General features: G+C 33.6%; 1 protein-coding gene across 4 annotated transcripts in view; it reads right to left on the bottom strand.

Annotated features, from left to right (window-relative positions):
• LOC143222653 (multiple inositol polyphosphate phosphatase 1-like) overlaps positions 1-20,907 on the bottom strand; it is a 56,471-nt gene extending 35,564 nt beyond the window's left edge. The window contains exons 1-3 of one of the 4 annotated variants that reach the window (XM_076449439.1): positions 20,703-20,907; positions 7,869-8,073; positions 6,070-6,204 (exon numbers count right to left, since the gene is read on the bottom strand). In XM_076449439.1, coding sequence (XP_076305554.1) covers positions 6,070-6,204; positions 7,869-8,073; positions 20,703-20,711 — 349 coding nt within the window. In that variant the 5' untranslated portion in view covers positions 20,712-20,907. Of the gene's footprint in view, positions 1-6,069; positions 6,205-7,868; positions 8,074-10,316; positions 11,104-18,203; positions 18,226-20,702 lie in introns of those variants that run through there. The other 3 variants (XM_076449438.1, XM_076449436.1, XM_076449437.1) reach the window with 3 other exon arrangements.
• Between the last annotated feature and the right edge of the window lie 3,622 nt (positions 20,908-24,529).

Genomic DNA, 24,529 nt, shown 5'->3' with positions numbered 1-24,529 from the left:
AATACACAATCCAGGTGAAATGCTGAATCCAACTAGCAAGTATAGTGGACTAAAAATTCCTGGATGAAAAAAGGTCACACAGCAAGAACCTTTCCATCTCCTTCCCAAACTGCCAGTTATATATGGAAAGTACATAAGGAATAGACATTTAATCATTCAAGGAAAGGTGAGGGAAAAATTAGCGACCAATGGTTCAAACAGGATCTGGATGACAGTGTAAAGAACCACAAGAAGGATAAAATCAGACAAACAAAGTGGATGTGCTAAAAGAAGGAAAGACAAATTAGAAAAAATGGAACTAGGGGAATAATGGCAAAAAGCAATGTAGAAGGAAGGCTGCATAACAGCCAGCCACAGTAGACCAACAATCTCTGGTCAACCAACTCAGCAAATTATTTGAATGATGATCAACAAAAGAACAGCCCAAGACAGAGTGTCAGATGGACCAGTGGAAATAAAAATACTGTATGCATCAAGGAACAGAGTAAGAAGAAGTGTTAAACAGCACAAAATATAAACAATTAAACATGAGAAACTGCCTATTGAGCAAGGAACTTATGACAGTCACATGTATAAAGACAAATGGATGGCACTGATAGACAAAAAGAGTAATGCATAAGGTTGAAGTAAGAGTAACCTCAGTGATGGAAGAGTAAGAAATGCCTTAGATACCAGTTGATGGAGAAAAGTGAACCAAGACAAAGCAGGTCAAAAGGACTTAACAAAGTGTGTTGTGGAACAATACCAACACATACAGAGAAGACAAACAGCAGAGAAAATAAACAGAAAAGACACTTATACAGGCTGAGAGTGACCACAGCCAGAGCATCCATGTATGGAATTAGAGACCAAAAATGTTGAGGTGATCACATACTCCATGACTCACAGAAAAAAATGGAGAAAGATGAACTCAAATGAGATTTAAAGAAAAAAGGCTTCCGAAGTTGATCAAATATAGTGGGAATCAGAAACAATCAAGAAGATAAGACCAGCTGTTCTAGATAAATAGCCTCTTGAAGAAAAGAGGATGTGGCTGTAGAAGCAAAAAACAAAAATAACCAATCATCCTCATTTCTCCAAGAGGCTATTTAAGAACCTTCATAACCAAATGGTTGGCTATGAAGGGAATCCACATATTAATATAGAAGTATCCCCAGAGAACTGGAGCCAAATGGATACAAAGAGAGCTAGTCATCAGTGAGATGGTCATTGGTTACCTTCTTGGAGGGGTGAGGGTGGCAAGAGAAGGGAGAAGAACAAGAGGAGAAAAGCAAGAGAGAATGAGGATACATGAGACAAAGAACATGAGGGTATATACAAGAATGAGCAAGATAAAGACTAAAGTGGTGAGAGAATATTATGGCAAATAAGTGAAGTAAGACCCAAGCCATGCAGGAAGGATTGAAGAAGGTAAATGACAGAGAAAAAGAGGTGTCATGTCTGAAGATATCTCAATTATACAGAAACTACAAGACAAGAGAGAGAGCCAAAGATAATATCATGGCCTAAATAAGAAAAAGGACAGACTGGAGATACCCCAGCATGGATACTAAAGTCATGTAAAGGGTGAAGGAATAAAACTACAGAATGAAATAAAGATAGTGGAGAAACATAGGATAAAAGAAAGACAAAACATAGTACAAATGTGTCATAACCATCAATGAGAGGTGAATGACATGTTCCTCAACAGAGAATGATGAAACCAAAGCAAATAATAGCAGTGGAAATAAATGAATAAAAACATCAACCTCATGCTCAGGCTCATAAATGGAAGATGCATATGAAACAGAAAAAATGGGAAGGAAGGCAAAATTCATGAAATAATGAAAAGTGACAGTAACATTTTCCACTGGTAAAAATTCTACAATAGCCATAAACATGGCAGGAACTGAGAAATTTCGAGACATTAAGAAATAGTCATAAGTGCAACAGTAAATATTACTAAATCAAACCAAGCACAAAGGTCGAGCACAATTTGTGAATGGCTGTGCTGAATTTAAGAATGACATTAATTTCAGGTACATGTTATTGTGCACATCTACTGCACACAGAGAATGTATCACTTTCATATCGATGGAGAGTTACTGTTGCTGCATGATAGTTGCATCATGTACTAGCACAGTTCCTGTAAAACTAAAGTGATTTAGATGGAAGACAGCTTAAGACTAGTGGCATGAACAAAATCTGAACAGCAGGTACACAAGAAATAGTTGCTGTGTGAAAAGAGGTGAGTGGATCATCTTGGAATATTCAATTTCTTCAGTGTACTACATAAACTATGCAAGTATGTTGCTTTCATATGGGCATCATAATATTAAATGTATATGGTCATGTTGAAATAATCACTGTGATATCAAAAGACTAGTCAGGTTGTTTCAGAATAGGTCTGATCTATTCATCACTACAACACTGTACAACAATAAGCAAAAGCCTCTTGGTGTGTCTAAACTTACTTTGGTATTATTTGCTCTGAGAAATAGGAGCTATATCAACAACTACTTGATAGTACTGCCTAAACTAATTACCTCTGGTTCTATCCGAGTCTAAACACATGCATTTACTAGTTGAATTGAAAGAATAAAAGCAAAATGGCACAAAATTAGTAACAAAATCCTTTAAACAAAGTTTGATTTTGGACTCAAAGAATGCAAAAATAGAACTGCTCTAGATTTAAGCATCCCTACAATAAATAAAATTGATAAAAACATTAGATACCACAAAGAAATTTTTAGTCACCATGGCAACCTGATGCATGGCTTTTATCAAGACCTAGAGTAAGTAGTCATATTTCACTTGTTGTTTTCTGTTAAAATTAGGTGTATAATTGTATGTTGCTCTACCATTCAATATGAGGTGTGTCTATTAATGTAAAACATTATTTTATGTATGAGTGATACGAAAAATTTACCAGATTAGTAATTACTTGCAAGAATTTTTACTATGCATTAGGTACATAACCAGTATTGCAGCTACGTGTGTGTGCAATTAGATTTATTCTAGAATATAATTTGATTCACTTGGCAAGAACTGTGCATAAGTATGTATGAAATGGTTTGCCCAGCAACAAGAATTGCATTAAAGTATGTGTAAAGTTTTATCCTGCAGTATAAGAAGGGGGTATTTAATGCATGAGATATTTTTCCTAGAATATGAAGTTTGCAAAACTGAGTTGGACTGACCTATAATAAGTGTCCAGTGTTTCACAAATTAAGATCCAGCCAAAAAACAAGATAAAGATCTGAAGGCATTTGTATTCTACAATTATTTTATTCCACAAGCATTTACACCATTACAATACTGATTTTTCAACCTAAGATATACTAATGGCTTTTGTGAAAATAAAATCAATTGGGGGTTCAGCCTCAGATAGAATATTCCCAGTTTGGTGCTCTGCCATGAAAGTATGACATGTTTTTAACAAAGTGCAAGTTGATTTGCCCTATAAGTATGTAAGGTTATTCATTATTTGTTTGCTAAGCAATATAAGTGTGTATAAATATTTGTGAATTGATTTGCTCCACAAAATAAGGATGTAAAGCATGTGCAAGTTAACGTGCCTTACAGTAAAAGGATGTAAAGAACAAAGGTGTGGAATGAATTGCCCTACTATATGAATGTTATCTACCATAAGAAAACTTAAATGCATTTCCCTACAGGTTGGACTAATCTACAATACAAGGCAAAATCGTGCAAGACTACCCTACAGATCAAAGTGCAAGTATAAATAGCCCATAATATATGTTTTGAGTTTACACTAATACATAGTATATATATTGCACATCATTTAATCCATATGCAAGATGCGATAAATATGGGAACATTTTTTACTTTTAACATGAGGAATACATGTCTGTGTGAGAGAGAATTTATCTTGCAAAATTGCATGTGTAAATGTATCTCAGAATGGCTGGTATGGGTATTAACAGTTTTACTAAAATAGTAGAAAACAATGTTTCTACCTTCCTAGATCATCTTCAGGTTACCAAAGAAGATGACCTAGGAAGGCCAAAATGTTGTTCTCTGCTTTATTAGTAAAATTGTTAATACCCATAACAGCCATTCTGAGATACATTTTTACTTCAAGTGGGCTTCTCCTCATCAAGAATGCATGTGTAAATGTCTGGAAGTTGGTCAACCATATAGTATGATCTTGTCCACAAGTTAACACAGTAACACTGACAAAAAAATAATTAAAAGTACCAAATCTGCTACATATTTAAGCATAATTTAAAATCTGGTTATATACCTATAATAATTAACCTTTTTGCAATGGGTCATGGGTCAAAGGCCACATCATCACGTTTGTTGACTTGTATTCAAAATTTTATTGAACTGCAATTTTGTGAATTTATGTTAATAAGTCTGGAATCAAACTGTAAAATATAATTCAAACTTTAATATTAAATATAAGTTAATTTCTTAATTTAAAAGTAAATATTAAAAGAACCCACCTAGATATAGAGTTCAGTAAGTCATGTAGTATACTGAATGCAATATTTATTAAAATTAGATGTCTGTGATGTAAAAATACTAAACCTATAGTTTCATTCAAATTAGAAACTCAAATTACCAATACTGAAAAGTTAGAATATAAAAAAGAACCTCATATGTTTTTATTTTACTGAGATATGACTTGTGTACTGAATCAAACACAGTGGCCTATTCACCTTTTCTTCCATTTTAAAAAATGATCCCTTATGTACTGTTACTACAATATATGATATCTGATTTACAAATTTACAGTTCAGAATGTCCCCCTAGCAGTTTTCTCAGCTATTTTGATGTGTGAAAAGGCTGCCATGGTATTTCAATCAAAGATTTCAAAGAAGTAAGAAATGTCTTTAGTCTGCACAAAGTTTCATACTTTTATAAGACCTAAATACAATTCAGTTACTAAGCTTAGTGAATTATAATGGAATTCAATGATACCAGTAATAGTTATTTAGGACTTTTTTTTGGTTATTCAACTGTATATATAAATTTTGTTTGATATCCTCCATGTGCAAAATTTTAAAAGGCTCAGCAATCTGTGTCCAACAGCAACCAAGTTCAAAGGTCATAGCTAGAAGAGATAATTGTTTGCTTTACTTCTTTACTTATTGATCTATATTTTAAGAAAAATAAGTTTCCTAACTTATTTCTAAATAGTAATAATCTATACACATATATAATTTAAATGTTACTACATAATACAAAATAATAGTCCACTAAAACAGAGCCAAGACTGGATCAGTTTTATATTATTGGATATGGTAATATGAACCACATCAATGCAAGCTATGTAATGTTAACTAGGCACAACTAGAATGCCAATATAATAAAAATAATAAATATATAAAGCTACCTGGACAAACCATTTGTATTTTCATGACATAATATGTAGTCATTCTAACATGAAGAAAAAACATGATTTATATTTATTTCCTGATTTCTTTATGATAGTTATAAGGTGGGTTAGTAGACAGACCCCACATAGGGTATAGAAAATAATATAAAATATAAAGTCTTACTTAAAACAAAAGATTAAAATGTATTTTGGAGATTTTAGACATTACATAATTAACACTCAAGTTTTTTGGGATGAAGAATATTTTTTAATCATGCCATGAAATCACTTCACACTCGTACTTGTAACAAAAACAACTCAATATTTTCACAAACAAATCTTTTGTAAAATATTTCATTAAAGAACCTAATATTTTGTGTACAGAAAACTTATAACCTTTACTAAAAATATGTCAAATTTGGTGAAGGTACAGATATTGCATCAAACGTTATAGGGTAAATACTTATTGTGTGCAAAAGAGTATATAAACTGAAGTATATTATACCAAGCCCACTAAGAAAGGATTAACATACTAGTCTTAATCCATATCTTTTGAAGAGTTGCATCATTTCAGTTGTACATTTGTAAGTGCTCTCTTATTATAAGTAATACAAAGTTAATAGTACCAAAATTTACAACTTAGACTATCATGGATAACACAGGACATGTCTACTACAGAGGTAAATGTTTTTCTTCAAACAAAATGACAATAGTCATTATAACAGCCCTTGAATTTAATTTACCTTGTCCATGTTCTGTTGCATTTGCTAACAAGCCTTGTAAAATCACAAGACGTTCACCCATTTCAACTATGTCCTCTGCATCAGGATAGCGTGTGGCATGTCGGTTTAATAAATAGAGGAAAACTGGCTCACATTCTAATATAAAAAAATAAACATTAAACATACATAATACTTACATTTAAAGTATATACATCTTTTATTTTTATTTTTTTCAAAACCCAAGATACACAACATTTTAGAAAACTGGAATGTCCATATACTGTGCCATTGCTATCCCTCATTTGTTTTACAAATTAGCTCACAAACTTGTCACTTTTGACAAAATCAACTTGTGAGTTTCAGAGAGTGTGTGAAAGTTAATTATCCTACCAATTAAACCCTGGCCCTGCACAGACAGGTGGGGTTTGACTAGCAATCTGAAAGTCCCAAGTTTGAATCCCTGTCACACCAAACATGCTTGTTGTTTCAGTTGTGGGTGTGTTATAATGTGATGGTCAATCCCACTATTCAATGGAAAAAGAGTAGCCCCAAGAGTTGGCAGTGGATGGGGATGGCTAGCTGCCTTCTGTATAGTCTTACAGTGGTAAACGAGGGATGGCTAATGCAGCTAGCTCTCATGTAGCCATGTGTGGAATTCAAAACAAAGAAACAAATTCAAACTTTATTATATATATGTGTTTTAATAAAAGGTTTAAGAAGACTAGTAAACAAACAGTATAGTTTGAAAATAGCTTCTTCCCTATACATTTTGTCTTAAAAGGTAAATAAATTGACCAACTGTTCTATTAGAAGATAGTTTATTATTAGAAATGTACATATTTTATTGCTTACAGAAAGTTTACACTTTTAATGGCAAAACAATGTGTACATACATAAAAATTTTAAAGAATTACTTCACAGTCATAAAAATTGAATAGTGAATATTATTTGAAATCTAGTGTTTAATAAAATCAAGAGTTTGTTCAAAGCAGGTTACAGCTGGTCCTTATATATGGATACATACATTAGTTTTTGGAATAAATGATTATTTTTTCTGAAGGTACATCTGTGAGTAAGTATGCATTACAATCAACAAGTTATCTACAAGTACCTGTTGTCATCATCTTCATAAAATCATTCATGTGTATAATGTAGGAATATTTTAAAATCTGATTATTATTTTAGGAATATTTCATTACAGATATGTTGGAAAAACAAGACAATGATTTTTAACCTAGCAAGAGAAAATAAAAGTATAACAGAGTACGTAGCTAGTATAATTTACATGGAATTCAAATATGTAGGTTTTTAAGTTATTGCAATAATGGTTCTACATGTAGAAAAGCTTCACCATTAATATGATTATCCATACACCTTTTCTACTACTTTAAAAAGAAGCAATACACAAATCTTAACTGCTTACAGAATATGTGGAACTAATATTTTAAAAAAATAATTATAGAATCTTGACTAAAGGTATAAATGACTTAAATAACTATCTAGCTGTACAGGTATTAATACATTTATCAGATGCTTTAGAGTTTCCTTGACAATTAGTACAGTTAACTTGCTCATGATGTAATGTTATAAGTATATGATTTAAAATCTGTAGCAGCATAAACTGCTAATCTGTTGTCAGTCTACTGCCTGAACACATTAACATTTGGTAACAAAGGTTAAATTTTATATCACAAGCACAACAACATTGCATCAAATTCACAAACATCTTATATTTACATATTGTTGTTTGACAGATACACCGGAAATATTTTATATCACTAAAACAATATCAGCTACAATATGTTTCTGAAAGCACTGACCTGAGTCATTATTTTCTAGTGGTTTAATTGAAGAAGACCCTCTGGCTACATTGTATGCTGTCTTGCTTCCATATAATCTGTATGGATTAGTATCATTAAAGTAGCAAGAATCTAACTTGTTGAACTGAAAACAATCTGAAGCCCCTTCTCCCTGCTTGTTAAGTAAAAGACCCAAAACCACTGCACATACTGCAAATATGTAAGCCTATATGAAACAAAGGGGTTACAGTTTTAAACTTTCACATGAAATGTTATTAGGTTCACATAATGTATATATAAGTATAAATATTAATCATGATAGACTAAAGTTTTATAAAATATCAATAGCACACTATCTTATATAACAAGGCAATTTCTTTACTGCTATTAACTTTATTATTAATGAAAGTGACATTAACTACTGATTCTATTCTTGAAAAATATCAAAATGACAATTTAACATACTTGTATTTACCGACACAATAACTTATCAAAACATATTTCATGCTATCCTGAAACTTATTTCTACAATAATAATAACACTGTTACTAATTGCAGAAACATCTTTTAACTATTGATTGGGAACTAAAATACATTTACGAAAACATTAAACAAACCAGTTCATACATCTATTTATTTTGATCTACATTAACATTATGCTTTAAGCATTATTTATGGCGAGTTATTTTTTTAAATTACTATATCCTTTAGCTTCTCAATTTTAGCATATTTATGTTACTTGTTCTTTGTTGTTGTTTTTTCTACTTTATATAAAATATTTTAAATCATGATAAGGTAAATGTGTGGTTTAAAATCTATTATGGTGCAAATAAGAATGTCCAATTAGGAGCTCATATCATATTATTTCTCAAGGGGAAAATTTCTCTCCACTTTAATCAATGAAATTTAACATATTTGTCAAACATACAAAATTTACATGACCACTAAATCCAATTATTTTACTTCATGTTAGTGCATTAAATTTAAAATGCTACCCCTAAAATTTTACAAATAATAATACAGCAGCAATCTCCTTATTACTGACTTAAATGTTAAGGAAAATATCCTTATTTGAAACATCTGACCAGAAAAAATATATTCTAACCAGTGAAATTTGTCAACTTTTCAATTTCTTTTCTAGTCTAATTGTTTTAAAGGATGCAATTTAAAGATTAAAAAAAATACACACGAAAGACAGTCAAGAAAAAGTATTAAAGTTATATTTCTTGACAAAGTTGGATGAAGCCAGATGACTGTATAAACTTTGACATTTAAATAATATGTATTCAACAAGACTTCTTTTATATATTTGAAAGTATAAAATGAATAACCTTTGTGTAAATTAAAAATAACACTGCTACTGGTGGTAAGTTTTTAGTAAAAACCCTTGCAACTTGATATTAAGCACTGTTACACCAATAAACTGAATCAGCTAAAAGATGGTTTCCAATCTACACAAAATGTTAAACCAGCTCAGCAACACAGAAGTTATGGTAACTGATGATCTACTTTGAAAATTCTAGTGACATGATCTCTCCCACAGTTTGAACAAAATTCATTTTACAATATCTTTATATGTGAATTACTTTGAAATGTAGCTACATATAATGTAATGGTTTGTAGCCCTGAGGTACTGGATTCTTCCAAACATAAGCAAAAAAATAAGAATCTTTTCCACAATTTTATACATTTTTTTGCTTATTTTCTTCTGAAAGTATTTATATGAGACACTAGCAGAGCACCCCAGATGGAAGGCAGAGGGAGAAGGGTAATTGTGGCTAGGTCCCTCCAAAGTACAAATTGCTGTTTAATAACACCTGAAAAAAAAAAAGAGAGAAACAAGATGCAAAGGGAAAAACAATCATACAAGATAGGACCTGTAGAATATATTTGAAAAATGCCTTTTTCTCAACAATTGCATTTGATTATATGTCAATTCAAAGGTATTTTCCCTTGAATGTTACAAATGTACCTATTCATCATTATAATTTGATCAGCAATACTGCTCATGCCAATTAATTACCCAACTTTCAAAACGGTTCATTACAATATATAAAACATATGTATATGGCCCTTGTGGATAAGGGGTAGACCCACAATTTAAGTTTGGTCTAGCCCCTTTTAATCTATGGGTAGCCTTGGACAGAAAGAGGCTGAAATTCATTTCATAAACACATTTACAAAAGAAAGAAAAACATGTCACTAATGGGATGATATTTAGTTATGAATTAATTTTCATTTGTGTTACATTAGTCAACTAGAAAGTATGAGAACTCACAAATTTTTCTGTTTCCACATAAAGAATTGTTAAATACTCAAACTTTCAATAAAGGTGATCAATGTTATAAGTGAAATAGCTGGAATAACAGTATTACTATTAGTACTATTCAAAAAATGAAAAGTATAAATTTAAAAATAACTTTTCATATTAAAGATTTAATGTAGCCATTACAATAAAAGCTCACTTACAATGTAAATGTAAAAACCAGTAAATAGCCAAAAAACACTTCCACTCTCACTGTCAGTTTGATCTTTTTTACGTATAAACCAAGGCCTAAATATTTTATTCACATTCCATTTTGATGAATTTGACTGATCCTTTGTTTTATTCCCATCTTCTCTAAAGTTTCTTTTACCTGTAGAGGTTACATTATTATGTCCTTTGAAACTTTGTTCTTGAATAGTTTTGGCCATTTTCACTTTAGCGCACAAATAATTACAGTTTTAGATCTATACAAAACATCTGCTTCAAACAAATTTCATTTTCACGCCGAAGCAATGTTACACACTTCTTAATACAAAAGTCGTTTGTAGCAGGACCAGCCTAATCTATCATACCAGCATCTAGTACATAGCTAGTATTAACTGTCCATTTGACTTATCCTAATTGGAACAGCAGGCAACTTCCTTAAGTCATTTTTTAAACGATTTTTAAAGTTGTAAATATTACTGAAGCAACATCTCAAGCTTCTCAAGTGCTTCCTTTATTGTATCTTTTAACGGTTTAGTCCGTAATAATAACATACACTTCAACATCAAACTTACAACTGAAACTGGGTATCTCCTGACATCACATATCCACAACTTATTTAATAAATGCATTGATACGTTGAACAAAAAAAGTTAACGGTCGAAATTTTATGTAAATACATTTTGAATTATTGTAGCACAATTTTACTTTTCAGTTAAAATGCTTTCTTTTTCTTCTCTTTTTTTAAATATAAACACTAAAAAAATCAAAAGCTTGATAATACCGAGTTTATGACCAAATGCAATTATATCTGAAGCTTTATGTTTTTCGGTAAAATGTAAAAAGAAAAAAAAGCGTAAAAAGTTTTTCTTTTTAAAATTTACTCACATACCTATTATTACTTTTCCCATGTTTGTTTAAAAAATACGCTATTAGAAGCTAACCGCGCCCCATAAAATATTAGTTTTCATGCCTTTCGCTCAAATTTTCCTTCACAAAGTTTGTTTGTTTGTTTTGGAATTTCGCACAAAGCTACTCGAGGGCTATCTGTGCTAGCCGTCCCTAATTTAGCAGTGTAAGACTAGAGGGAAGGCAGCTAGTCATCACCACCCACCGCCAACTCTTGGGCTACTCTTTTACCAACGAATAGTGGGATTGACCGTCACATTATAACGCCCGCGTTGCGAACCTGCGACCCTCGGATTACGAGTCGCACGCCTTACGAGAAAAATAAATTAAACATGCAATAATTTTCACTTGAACCCTTTACAGTTTAACCCAAAATAAAAAATGTGAAACATTGAACAATACTATACAAAATTATAGCTATAATATAATATTGAAAATGCATAGTGAATCATCTCATAACAAATAACTATGTTTATAATTAAAGAAACCCTAAAACTAAACAAAAATACAATGTAATACACTTGCATAAAAGTACACTTTTGATTGCATTTATATCAACAGTCTACATGTGTGTGTGTGTGTATACCGTGGCAAGCATGAAGTCCAATTCCCCCTGATTTCAGCCCCATCATTAGACATTATAATATGGCAGTTGACAGTCGACTGATCACTATAGTAGAATATATGTTGTCTCGGATCTGGGCCAAAGCCTTCCTGTCTGTGCAAACTATGCATATCATACAATTTTCTTCTTTCAATTAGAATAGTAGACGTCAATCAGGTGCAGCTAGTTTTTATCCCAGTTACACAATGTTACTTCAGCATTGAGATCTGTTGCACAATTAGATGTATGTTGATAATAATGATAGAAGTTGTTGGAAGGTCAGTCCTCAGCTGCCATAGTGGTAAGTTATGGGGCTTCTTGAGAAATGGTTACTCAGTAGCCATTGAGATCGAATTCCCCTGATTCTCCTCAGGTTTTCTAACCACTGACGAATGTGGTATCAGAGCTATTAGTGGTAACTATTCAGTCATAGTGAGTCATCATTCTGGTGATGATCAACAGTCTATGTGGCTGCAGGTTGATCCTTTCCCTCATCTCTCAAATGCTGCTGTAGAGTCTAATTGACCCCTGAAAAATTTTGACTATGGGAATGTTCTTTGTGGATTTAGGATGTAGTAGTTCCACCTGGGTTGGGAACATATATGATGATGCTTTTCAAAGTAGCTAAATTCCAAACAATGGAATACTTGATGATTGGGACCTGGCATGCCTAAGTGTTTATGGAGCTCCACTCTTAATCTGAATGTTCAAATCTCTGTCACAACAAACATGTTCACTATTTCAGCCGTGGGGGCGTTGTAATGTACGGTCAACCTCATTATTCTTTGGTAAAAGAGTAGCCCAAGAGTTAACGCAGATAGCCATCTCGTAGCTTTGCGATAAATTAAGAAAACAAACAAAATTAATGGCTGGCTCCCAGTATCATGAATATCCCCTATACTTCTTTTACTTGGGTTGGGTATGTTTGGCTTTAGAGCCATCTGAAAGCTCAGTATCGTGTGCTGCTTTTAATCTGAAGGCCTCAGTACACCCAGAGCATTTTGGCATTGATTGAGCAGTCGATGATTGATGTTGGCAGTCCAGCCCTAGGAAAACTTAGGGTTAATCTGACAATAAATGTAGTGAGGTCCTTCATGTGATACTCATCAATTAGTAATATATCTTCATTAATATGTTTGGCCACTTCGAACTTCAGGTAAGGACTACAAAGTACTGCAGATGACCACGTAAGCCAGATTTTTTGCCAAAGAAAATGACCTGGGAATATTGGTTCTTGTCATATACAACATCCTTCAGATACCTTCTCAAATTAAACACCATTGACTTGCGAGAGAACAAGATAGCTATCGTAGGCTAAGTATTTGTTCTTAAATGACAAAAGTCTGGATTAAAAATGTAAGGTCAGTTAAATTCTAATTGGTAGGAAGGCCAGCCAAATATACAAGTTGTAAAGAAGTTTGTAATTGTTCAATTACAACTCTGTCTCCCTCCCAAAGCCTGTAATGGCCAGGTGGTTAGGGTGCTCGACTCGTAATCTGAGGGCCGCGGGTTCGGATCCCTGTCACACCAAACATAGTCGCCCTTTCAGCCGTGGGGATGTTATAATGTTACGCCATTCCCACTATTTGTTGGTAAAATAATAGCGCAAGAGTTGGAGGTAGGTGGTAATGCCTAGTTGTCTTCCCTCTAGCGAAATTAAGAACAGTTAGCGTAGACAGTCTTCATGTAGCTTCGCGCGAAATTCAAAAACAAAACAACCCTACTCCAAAAGGTACTTTTAGAGACAATGTTATAATAATTACATTGGCCAAATTACATCTCTACAGACTTCACGTATTTTATTTCTTACGCCACTGTTAACCTGAAGATGGCCTAAGAAGGTCGAAACGTTGTTCTCTACTTTATTTTAATAAAACTTTTAATTTCCATACCAGCCGTCTTGAGATACATTTTTACTTCAAGTGGGTTTCTCGTCAACACGAATTTCCTTCTGAGACCATTGGGAAAGAAAGGAGCTGAAACTTCAAAAGTGATTGCTACAAACAATGCTGACACATTTCAACAGACATAAGCTTATATTTCTGAACAACAGAATGCACTGACGCTCAGACCATTTCTTTCTTAAAAGTTTTTTCCAGGTACGAATTTAGTACTAGATAAGGGTCCACTTATAAAGTTTAACATGCTTGTTTTACTTTCTGGCTCTGGTAGTACACTTATAGTCTGAAATTTTCATACATCTTTAACTAGATCTTGCATTGAAACAATGTTTAAAAATATTTAGAAAATTACATACTTATAAAATATTTCATTCTGCATGATTTAAAATGTGTTATCGTGTCCAAACAAAACATTGGGTAGACCAAGTATATATTTGATACGATATCGAACCAATGTCTGTGAATTTCGTTTACTAATGATAATTTCACCCACTCATGAATATTTCACCTCAATCAAATTAAGATATCTTGCACTACTATTATTTCGAAACTAAAGTTAAAACTGTGTTTTCTCTCAGACTTTTATCTTTCAATAAAAATTCACAATCTGCAAAATATTTCACAAACATTAATGAAAACAACTGGTGAGTTATATCTTCAAGTAATACCTCACAAATCAATAATCACAGTTAACCTCATCAAATGGTCTTAGTATCCGAATCAAATTATTTGTTTCCATTAATAAACTGTTTAGTAGTTACATTTCTTGTGTAATTTACCCATTTATGTGATACAACGATAAGTAATGTCTTTATTAATGCTTATATATGTATGTAAGACCATTAACACATATTCGATTATAAACAAATATTGTCATATATATATATAATTAAAAACACATTAGGTGTTAAAAAAAGGTGCGGCCAAAAAAAGGATTGAGTGTGCGACCTAAAGAAATAAAATCAAAATTGGGGGCCAAACTGGTAGCTACATTTATAACATTGATAATAATCTTACAGCAAAAATTCAGTCATTAGTCAGCCAGGTCATGATTTTTTTTTCTTTTTTGTAACAAATTGGAACACGATGGTGAATTAAACAAAATATGCAATTTAGAAACTTTATTCTACTAAAGGAAAATATAAGAAAAACTATATGCTTCACTCAAAAGAGAGTATATTAAACAGTTTTTACTGACAGCTGAGAGTTCTTCCTGACTCATTCGCCACAATGAGATTTTTATTATGGACACTTGCAGAAACAGTGAAATTCTTATGTCCCGTGGAAAATACAATTTCCATTAAATAAAATCTTTCGTACATACAGGCCTTTGTTGAATACGTCAGTGTATCAGCAACAATTTTAGATGTGTGTATATATATATATGTATCACAATAAGACTAAAAATAACCATTTACTACCAATGAAGCATTCGCAGAAAAAAATTTTGCCTACAGTGTTCAAAACATGAAGGATAGTAGCTATCCCTAAACAGGGTCAAGAACTTGCTTCTTTCTTTTAATGTTGTTATATACTGTTCTTGGATTGGAAGTTTGCTGTATTTTTTCTCATATATAGTTCAGCAATAAATAGTTCACAAATGTTCTATACTTTTTAGTAACCTGAACTCAAAACATATGCATCTTAATATTTCAGAGTAATTTCATGCAATATTTTGAAACTGTTTGAAATAACATATGAAACTGACTATTTACATGAAAGTTTTGTATAACTTTATATTTCAAATACTTTTCTTCGTTTATAAACTTTAATGGTCTGCTAGTGTCTACTGAATGAAAATGAAACCATGTTTGAGCTTCAATATTGAAGGCTTCCTCAGGTCACTGTAGTATTTCTGTTGTATCCTGTAAAGGTAAGTGTACCCTTGCAGTAAAACTTCAGGTGTAAGTTGATTAAGTGCGCTTATTGGTGGGTTTTCCAAACTTACACTGCCTGAAGACATTGTCAAACTTTTATAGAACCAAAATTTCATGATGGAATTTTCGGTATTTATTGTAATGTTTATGTTGCCAAAATTTATCTTTCGTACAACTGGCATACTCGTTTTATCACCAGACAATATTTTTATTTTGTTCGAGTGTTTAATATTGTTAACCTGAATGGTAACTTAAACATAACATGAGATAAGTGGTTTCATCAGAAACCTGAAAATTCAGGCATGATTCTCTCTCATTTTAAATCAATGACCAGAGAAGTGGTAACCTTCTATCTACTTTGCTGTCATTTTTATAACATGCTCACACCTGAAAATACAGAGTGCATTTTATGAAATATTATGGGCTCAAACCTTGAATTACACAGACATGCGAATTTGAACTTCATAAAAGGCCCAGCATGGCCAGGTGGGTTAAGGCGTTCAACTCGTAATCTGAGGGTCGCGGGTTCGAATCACCGTCGCACCAAACGTGCTAGCCCTTTCATCCATGAGGACGTTATAATGTTACGGTCAATCCCACTATTCGTTGGTAAAAGAGTAGCCCAAGAGTTGGCGATGGGTGGTGATGACTAGCTGCCTTCCCTCTAGACTTACACTGCTAAATTAGGGACGGCTAGCGCAGATAGCCCTCGTGTAGGTTTGCGCGAAATTCAAAAAACAAACAAATTCATAAACATTGTTTTCGTTTTAATAACTGATTTCCCATGATTCAGCTTATCAGACTTCGAAAATAATATTTTTTTTCTATCACGTAAAATTTACAAATCTATAAGAAAAAACTTTTACTTAGACCACATTTACCATAAATGTAACAGAATATGTTTGAGTCATTAAGACAACCTCTTGTTGCCATAGCGACAAATAAATAATAGTGAAAATATAATGTCAAAGTGCACGCACAAAAAATACTATCCAGAAATGACACGTCTGCAGTCTGTTAATCGTTTGTATACTACCGGTGTGTTTCTAGAATGATCGATAAGACTCTCACGTCGCAATTTGTCTCGAAAAATGTATAACCAGTGGTTATCAACACTTTAAGCATAACAAAATGTGACCAAATTTCAATGAAAATTATTCACTTATGTAAGAGTAAATATGAGTTTTGTAAAAAAAATCTGTACTTTATGGAGAAAAATGAATATTATTTGCCGATTCAGGAACATGTAAAAATTTCAAGGCAATAAAACCATCGCAAGCTTGTGTTGTTGATCTACAGCCCAACACACTAACCACTAGGACACCCCCAGTCCAGCCAAGATGGTGTTTAGACTAACTTGGTCTGAGGATATTTTACTAAGACTGGTTACGAAACTTAGAATTTCTTTCTTTTCTTTTTTCACAGAAGCTCAGGTATCTGACACTAATTTGAAAGAACCAAGGATATCCTGTTACCCTTCACCACCCCGGTTGGACAGCAGTAAGTTTATGGACTCACAATGCTGAAATCTAAGGTTCTATTCCACATGGTAAACACAGCAGATAGACCAATGTGATGTGGCTTTATTCTTTAACAAACTTACACTCCCACAAAATTCACTAATACCTGAGATTGCAATAAGTTGTTTACATGTATCACTAAGTGAAAAAAAAAAAAAGATCATTCACTGACTATATCGAAGTTGCTGTATACCTTTATAATAAAATTGTTGATAATGCGGTAAAATTTATTGAACAATTAGTGCAGTACACAAAGAGAACTTACAATATTTCACGAACATAATAGATTATGAATGAACAATAATGTAATGAGAAGTACATTGTAGAGCAATGTTATTGAAACTTATCTCTTTTGGAAGAGATGTGTAATAGCTCTTTCCAGTACAAACTATATATATGCTAAGGCCAAGAATTTAGAATTTACAAGACGAGGATACCTCTTTTACTTATTGACAATTGAAAACAAATGAATATAGATTAGTTTGAGGAACTGGGACCACTGAAAAAAGACCTGTACCAAGTTATATCCGAACTGTAGTAAGAAAAGTATTATGTATGAAACAGTTGAGAATTAGTGGACATAACAGTGAGAACATATTAAACATATTAAAGAAGGATCTGCATTTGAAAAATCCGTAAAAGTCATGTGTACACAAATTGCTTCGACAACATGTACGTTCAACTATTACATACTTCAAGTAGCTGGCGAATGAAATAGATATTCATGCTAGTCCATACGAAGACATACCAGCCAAGTCACTGGATATACAATCTATGGAGTTCTGTACACGACAGAAATCTTTGGACACGACAGTCTTACTGCGAAGCTTTTGTATTGGAAACTACACAACAGAGCTATGTTCAAGATACGCAGTCGTTAGACAGGTTACGACAGAACGTGGCAATATGGACTGTAAAGATGTTTAAATATAGCATTTTCAACCTCTGTATTAATGGAAGGATAAACTGAACAATTATTTCAGCTGCTACAAACAAATTACATGATATATAAATATAATTGACAGTCTGTAGTTGCTTGTCTGTATTGTTGCGTATCGACTGAGGTTATACTTACTGGCATCATCAAATACATCAAAGAGTAAATATATTGTAAAAACATGCAAGATTCATTAACACCATTTTCAGTATCCGCCACACTGTCCTTTGGTCGGATAGCAGTGAGCCTCCAAACTTATAATGCAGTAATCCAAGCTCGATTTACCCGCGGCAGACACAGCCCAATTCGGCTTTGCTCTAAAAAACAAACTTCACCTATACTCCTGCTACGTGACCATAATTAAAAAATGTAAGAGGAATACTCGGCAATTGTCTTAGTTTTAGTGGCAACATTTACTCAAAGAAATTATTCGTAATTGAGAATGCGTTTAGAATAATTTAATTGATTTGAACATATTTTTTATTCCTTCAGACACCTAACTCAGTGAAGGAAGTTCAAAATAATAATCATGCTTCAATTATCGATGTTTTAAATAATCATTTTGAAAATAATAACAATAACTCTCTATAATATGAGTTTTAAACTGTGTAATTAATTTTAATTGGATTGTATGAATATGTTAAGAACTGAAATACCCAAAGATTTAGTAGCTTTTGAACCTAAAACATTCATTTTGTCAGAAAATTCCTCTTTCTCTAGTTTTCAAGTATGTCTCCTTCCGGTCGTAAGTTTCATATCAAAGCTAACAACATAACTGTTTGTTACCCGATTGCGTGATATGACTTTCACTTTGGCCTTGTAATTTTTCGTTATTGACACACCTGAGTGTTTCGCATATGCTGCTGTTCTTCTTATACGAAATCTGTATGTTTTGCCGTTGCGACAAAATAATCTATTCAACAATGTTCAACAAAATAGCAGATGCTTAGAAGTATCTGAATACAAATAGTGGGGCCTGGCATGACCAGGTGGTTAAGGCACTCGACATGTAATCTGAGGATCGCGGGTTCCAATCCCTTTCGCATCAAACATGCTCCCCCTTTCAGCCGTGGGAGCGTTATAATGTACGGTCAATCCCACTATTCGTTGTTAAAAGAGTAGCCCAAGAGTTGGCGATGGATGGTGATAACTAGATGCCTTCCCTCTAGTCTTACACTGCTAAATTAGGGACGGTAGCGCAGACAGTCCTCGTGTGTAGCTTTGCGCGAAATTTAAAACAAACAAGTAGAGGGACTGGTGTGTACAAGACACGTGCAGAAATTGGATGTTATGAAAAGGCAGCTACTATTGGATTGTTGTAAGCTAATTAGTCAACTGATGTGTAGTTTTATTTCAGAGGATTTGACTTGTTCATGTTGTAAAATAGTCAATTAGCCCTATTATTAATTATTTGTAATTATATATTATCTTACTTATACAGTTAGATGTCTCACTAACTCGAGCATAGCTCTTTTTAACATTTTTCTTACTCGTACTGTGAAACGGTTTACTAATCTGAGTCTAGTTTTTGCTAACCAACTATCATCTTGTTCGTGTTGTAAGACGTTTAATTAACTCAAGTCAATTTAAATGAGATACCACTTGAATATTAACTCTGATATTAACTTTTAGTGACTGGCCTTGTTTTTCAGTTTGCTGTTTTCTCTTTTGCAAACAATCAAGGCCCGGCATGGCCAAGCGTGTTAAGGCGTGCGACTCGCAATCTCAGGGTCGTGGGTTCGCATCCCGTCGCGCCAAACATGCTCGCCATTTCAGCCGTGGAGGCGTTATAATGTGACGGTCAATCCCACTATTCGTTGGTAAAAGAGTAGCCCAAGAGTTGGCGGTGGGTGGTGATGACTAGCTGCCTTCCCTCTTACACTGCTAAATTAGGGACGGCTAGCACAGATAGCCCTCGAGTAGCTTTGTCCGAAATTCAAAAACAAACAAACAAGCAAACAATTAAAATCTTACGATTACCGAATGAAAGAAAATCACCATTAATAAACTGAAGTAATAGCTTTCTAATCTCTTTCTCTACCTGTTGTTTCACCACCCACAAGTATATATATCTCAAAAGACTTAAAACTAATTCTAGAGATGGTATCTCAACACATCGACCTTGCTGGGTTCAGTCTGCTGATAACTAATAATCTTCGAACCTGCAGTTTGCAGTTGTTCGATATGGGTGAGTTTTCATCTTATTTCAATATGTATATATTATAGTGTTTTATAGTGTTAGTGTAAAAACAACAACAATTATGTTATGCACACTTAAGAGCAGAGGTGGTTTAACTATCACTTTCACGTGTTAAAATTACGCTGAAAGTATTGTCCGAATTGAATTATATACATCTATTATTTTAATTGGAATTTAAACTCAAAAACTGAAAATAACACTTGGAACTTTTGAAAATAGTTCATGTAATTATAAACCAGTTATACAAGTTTTAACCCAGTATTTATCGCTTTTGCTTAGAATTTATCCTTCTGATTCACTATGTTTTGCTTAAGTGCAAGAAATTCTGTATATGTTATTGAAGTGAGAGATAAACAATATTTTGTTACACGTATAATGTCAGAACATCAGGCAAGTTATTTTAACAGATAAGATACAAATATAAAAGTAAATCCTACCTTAACCATCACGAGGCACAAACTTTTTGGCGTCAGATAATATTTGATGCTCTTAACTTTTTTGATCGTTAAATGCTAGTGTTTATATATTCATATAGGTTCTGATTGGTCTATCTGACAACAGCAACAGGGTTGTACGTCATCCTTTTTTTTTTCCTTTTTTAAATACTAAATACATAGTGTATAGACGCACGCAAGTTGCATATCACTATTGTTAGCTCAGCATGTGCCTCCAGGATATCAAATTATAAGACATGACGTCAAAGCTGACCTGACGGTTGAGCGTACGTGAGCCGCGTGAAACATTAGTTTACTTACACCTCAGTTTTTCAGCAGAAGCAGTTACACAAAACGGGTTTGTAATCAGAAAATTCAATAGTGAATATACATAGATGAAGTAAAATCATACCTATATTCCTTGGACCTGCATTTTACTCGTTTTTTTCAATAAAACCTGTAATATGAGTGGACATGAAACTTTTAGTTGTTTTTAATACGCGAGAAACTTCAAGGGGTTATTCTTAGAAAATGAATTTCTAAGAAAAACTGATATCGCTGGAACGCACCATTTTCTTGATTTATGTTTATTTTCATTTCGCGCCAAGTTTCATAAGGGCTATCTACGGTGGACGTCCCTAATTTGGCACTAGTTTGTTTTGTTTTTGAATTTCGCACAAAGCTACTCGAGGGCTATCTGTGCTAGCCGTCCCTAATTTAGCAGTGTAAGACTAGAGGGAAGGCAGCTAGTCATCACCACCCACCGCCAACTCTTGGGCTACTCTTTTACCAACGGATAGTGGCATTGACTGAAACATTATAACGCCCCCATGGTTGAAAGGGCGAGCATGTTTGACGCGATGGGGATGCGAACCCGCGACCCTCAGATTACGAGTCGCACGCCTTAACACGCTTGGCCATGCCGGACCTAGTTTGGCACTAGAAGAGTAAAGCTAGTCATTACTACCCACCGCCATCTCTTTGGCTACTCTTCTAGCAGCGAAAAGTAAGATTGATTGTCACGGCTGAAAGGACAAGAATGTGTGGCACAAAAGGGAATCGAACCCCCGACCCTCAGCTTATTAGTCGAGTACTTTAACCACCTAGCGCTGCTAGGCCTTTGGGTTATGGACTGTTTTTTAAGATAAGATTGAAAATAATGTTTTTTTTGTAATATAAAATATTTTTATTACTATGTGGTACGTGTTACACGTTTGACTAATAGGCTTTATATTTGTTATGTCTTCTTGTTGCTATTTTCTGAACAACAATAACCCGAATGAGATTATAAACGAAATTTTGAGGAAACAAATATACACGTATATAAAAAGAGAGGGAGAGTAGGAAGATAGCTCTTGTGAAGAGTGATTGATTTTAATAACTCAGATACAATATCGCGAACAGAGAATACTATAAAGAATGGGAAATGGTTCCAATGAATCAGATTCAGTTAACAGTTGTAAGTAGTCCGAATGAATCATGTAAGGTGAACAAGAAATATTTCTAGCAAGCCAGATACAATCAAGTGTGCAGTCAACAATGAGTGATTGTCCTAATGAGCAAAAGAGAACCGCTTGTACTGTTTGTTTTTTTTGGAATTTCGCACAAAGCTACTCGAGGGCTATCTGTGCTAGCCGTCCCTAATTTAGCAGTGCAAGACTAAAGGGAAGGCAGCTAGTCATCACCACCCACCGCCAACTCTTGGGCTACTCTTTTACCAACGAATAGAGGGATTGACCATCACATTATAACGCCCCCACGGCTGGGAGGGCGAGCATGTTTAGCGCGACGCGAACCCGCGACCCTCAGATTACGAAGCGCACGCCTTAACGCGCTAGGACATTCCGGGCCCCTGTTGTACTGAATGGGAAATAGTCTTAATGCATTAAATATATATATTTCAATAAAAATCATCACAAAACCTTGCTTTATGGGACTCAAATATTATTTTCCTCTCTCGGTATACTTTCTGTGAGCAGCAAATTTTATTTCAAAATGGAATAATATTGTGATATTGTTCGAGTACCACCAAAAGAAATCATAACCCAAGAATGGCTCAGATAGTTTCGTAACATACTTTATTAATAATTAAGGATTATTATTTCTATATGTGTTTTCTCATAGCAAAGCCACATCGGGCTATTTGCTGAGCCTAACGAGGGGAATCGAACCCTTGATTTTAGCGTTGTAAATCCGTAGACATATAGCTGTACTTGCGGGGAGCTTTTATTCCAATGAAATTAATTCTATGTTTGTAAAACTTTGTGAAAAGTGTAAGATACTTAAAAGAGTTACAGCTAAAAGAATGATGCTCAAAAGTGATTAATTAAGTAGCGAACTTACTCTCGTGTCCCAAATAACAGTGCAAAATTAGTAAATTATCTGGAACGTTAAAATAGTGGGAAGAATAATATACACGACCAACGATAAATCAAACAATCGGGTAAAGAAAAAATGGGGTAGTAACAAGTTGTAGTTGAACAACTTATTGTGTAAAGAGATCGCTGAATTCTAAAAGACACGAGAATTTTTTTCCGGCACAAGTAAATGGGACTTTTATATAACTTTTTTGAGTATACAGTCATTAGTGATTCTACTACGAAAGAATACAATCGAAGAATTAGCATAGAAGAATATTCAAAGACATGTGTATGATAGGACGTCCCGAATGAGCTGATTCAATTACTATTTATCAGTACATAGACTCATTGTTGATTACTGCAAGAAACGCTCAGTACAACTCAGTTGTGCTTGACTGTATTCCAGAAGAAAACCACACAGCAGATTACAGTGATCATTCAGTTTTTCACAGATACTACAGATGGTGAGGTAAGCATCAACCAGTTTTCTACGAATTTTTGTTGCCGATATGACGAAGTTATTCAGAGCAAACTTAAGGAACTGATGCTGTCCATGGAAAAGTTATGAGGCCAAGGATACGTCAGTGGAGCCAACATGAAAGCAAGATAGTGGTCTTTAAAAAATTAGACTTAAATTAAAATTTGTTTTTGTTCTATGCAATTCACATTCTGTAGATCACATGCTGAACATTTCAGTCAAATTTTGTAGCGTTCTTCAACTCAATTTAAAATATATATGCATGTCTAATTTTATTTGTACTTTAGTCGTTGTTAAAAAGAATCGTTACAGTAAATTTCTCAGTTAACTAAAATGCAATAGGAATATAGAAATAATTATGCTTATGCTGTGACACCAGCGGAGTAAAATCTCTATTTGAGAAGCTAAACCTTCACAAAAGCCAGTAGAACATAGTTGTGTTTCAAAATGGAAATGTTTATCGGTAACATGATATATCTCTAGTTTGATATTAGTCTTGTAGCATAGCATAACTTGCTGCGTGAGAATGATCTCATGATGAGCACAAGGGAGATTATAAAGGAAAAGGAAATCACAAAAAAAATTTCGCGGTAATTTACATAGGATTATTCGTGATTTACAGTGAAATTTGAGAATATATTTTTTCAATAAAATTATTAGCACAACTATTGAATCCTTGAATGAGAGGTTTTAACTGAAGAACATAGCTTATTGTTCAGTTTTCTATACTGCACTGTTGGCTGGCCAAAATGAGATTAACTACTGCAAGACTGTATTTTCAAATCGGCTTATCAGATGGCGAGGCAAGTGATGTCAGTACAGCAGGAATGTAAGACCAATTTTAGGCCGTAAAAATTACTGAAGTAACTCCAAAATTGCATTGAAATATAAGTATAAAATCAGACTAGCATTGTTGTTTCCCAACACTTTTATCACACTGAGTTTGATTGGTTTGACGGCAACAATTTTAATCAAGCAGAAAAGTGCATAAA

The sequence above is a fragment of the Tachypleus tridentatus genome, chromosome 8 (genome assembly GCF_004210375.1).
Source record: "Tachypleus tridentatus isolate NWPU-2018 chromosome 8, ASM421037v1, whole genome shotgun sequence".
NCBI lineage: Eukaryota > Metazoa > Arthropoda > Merostomata > Xiphosura > Limulidae > Tachypleus > Tachypleus tridentatus.
The sequence above is the reverse complement of the archived record's forward strand: the minus strand, read 5'-3'. Positions and strand labels throughout refer to the sequence as shown.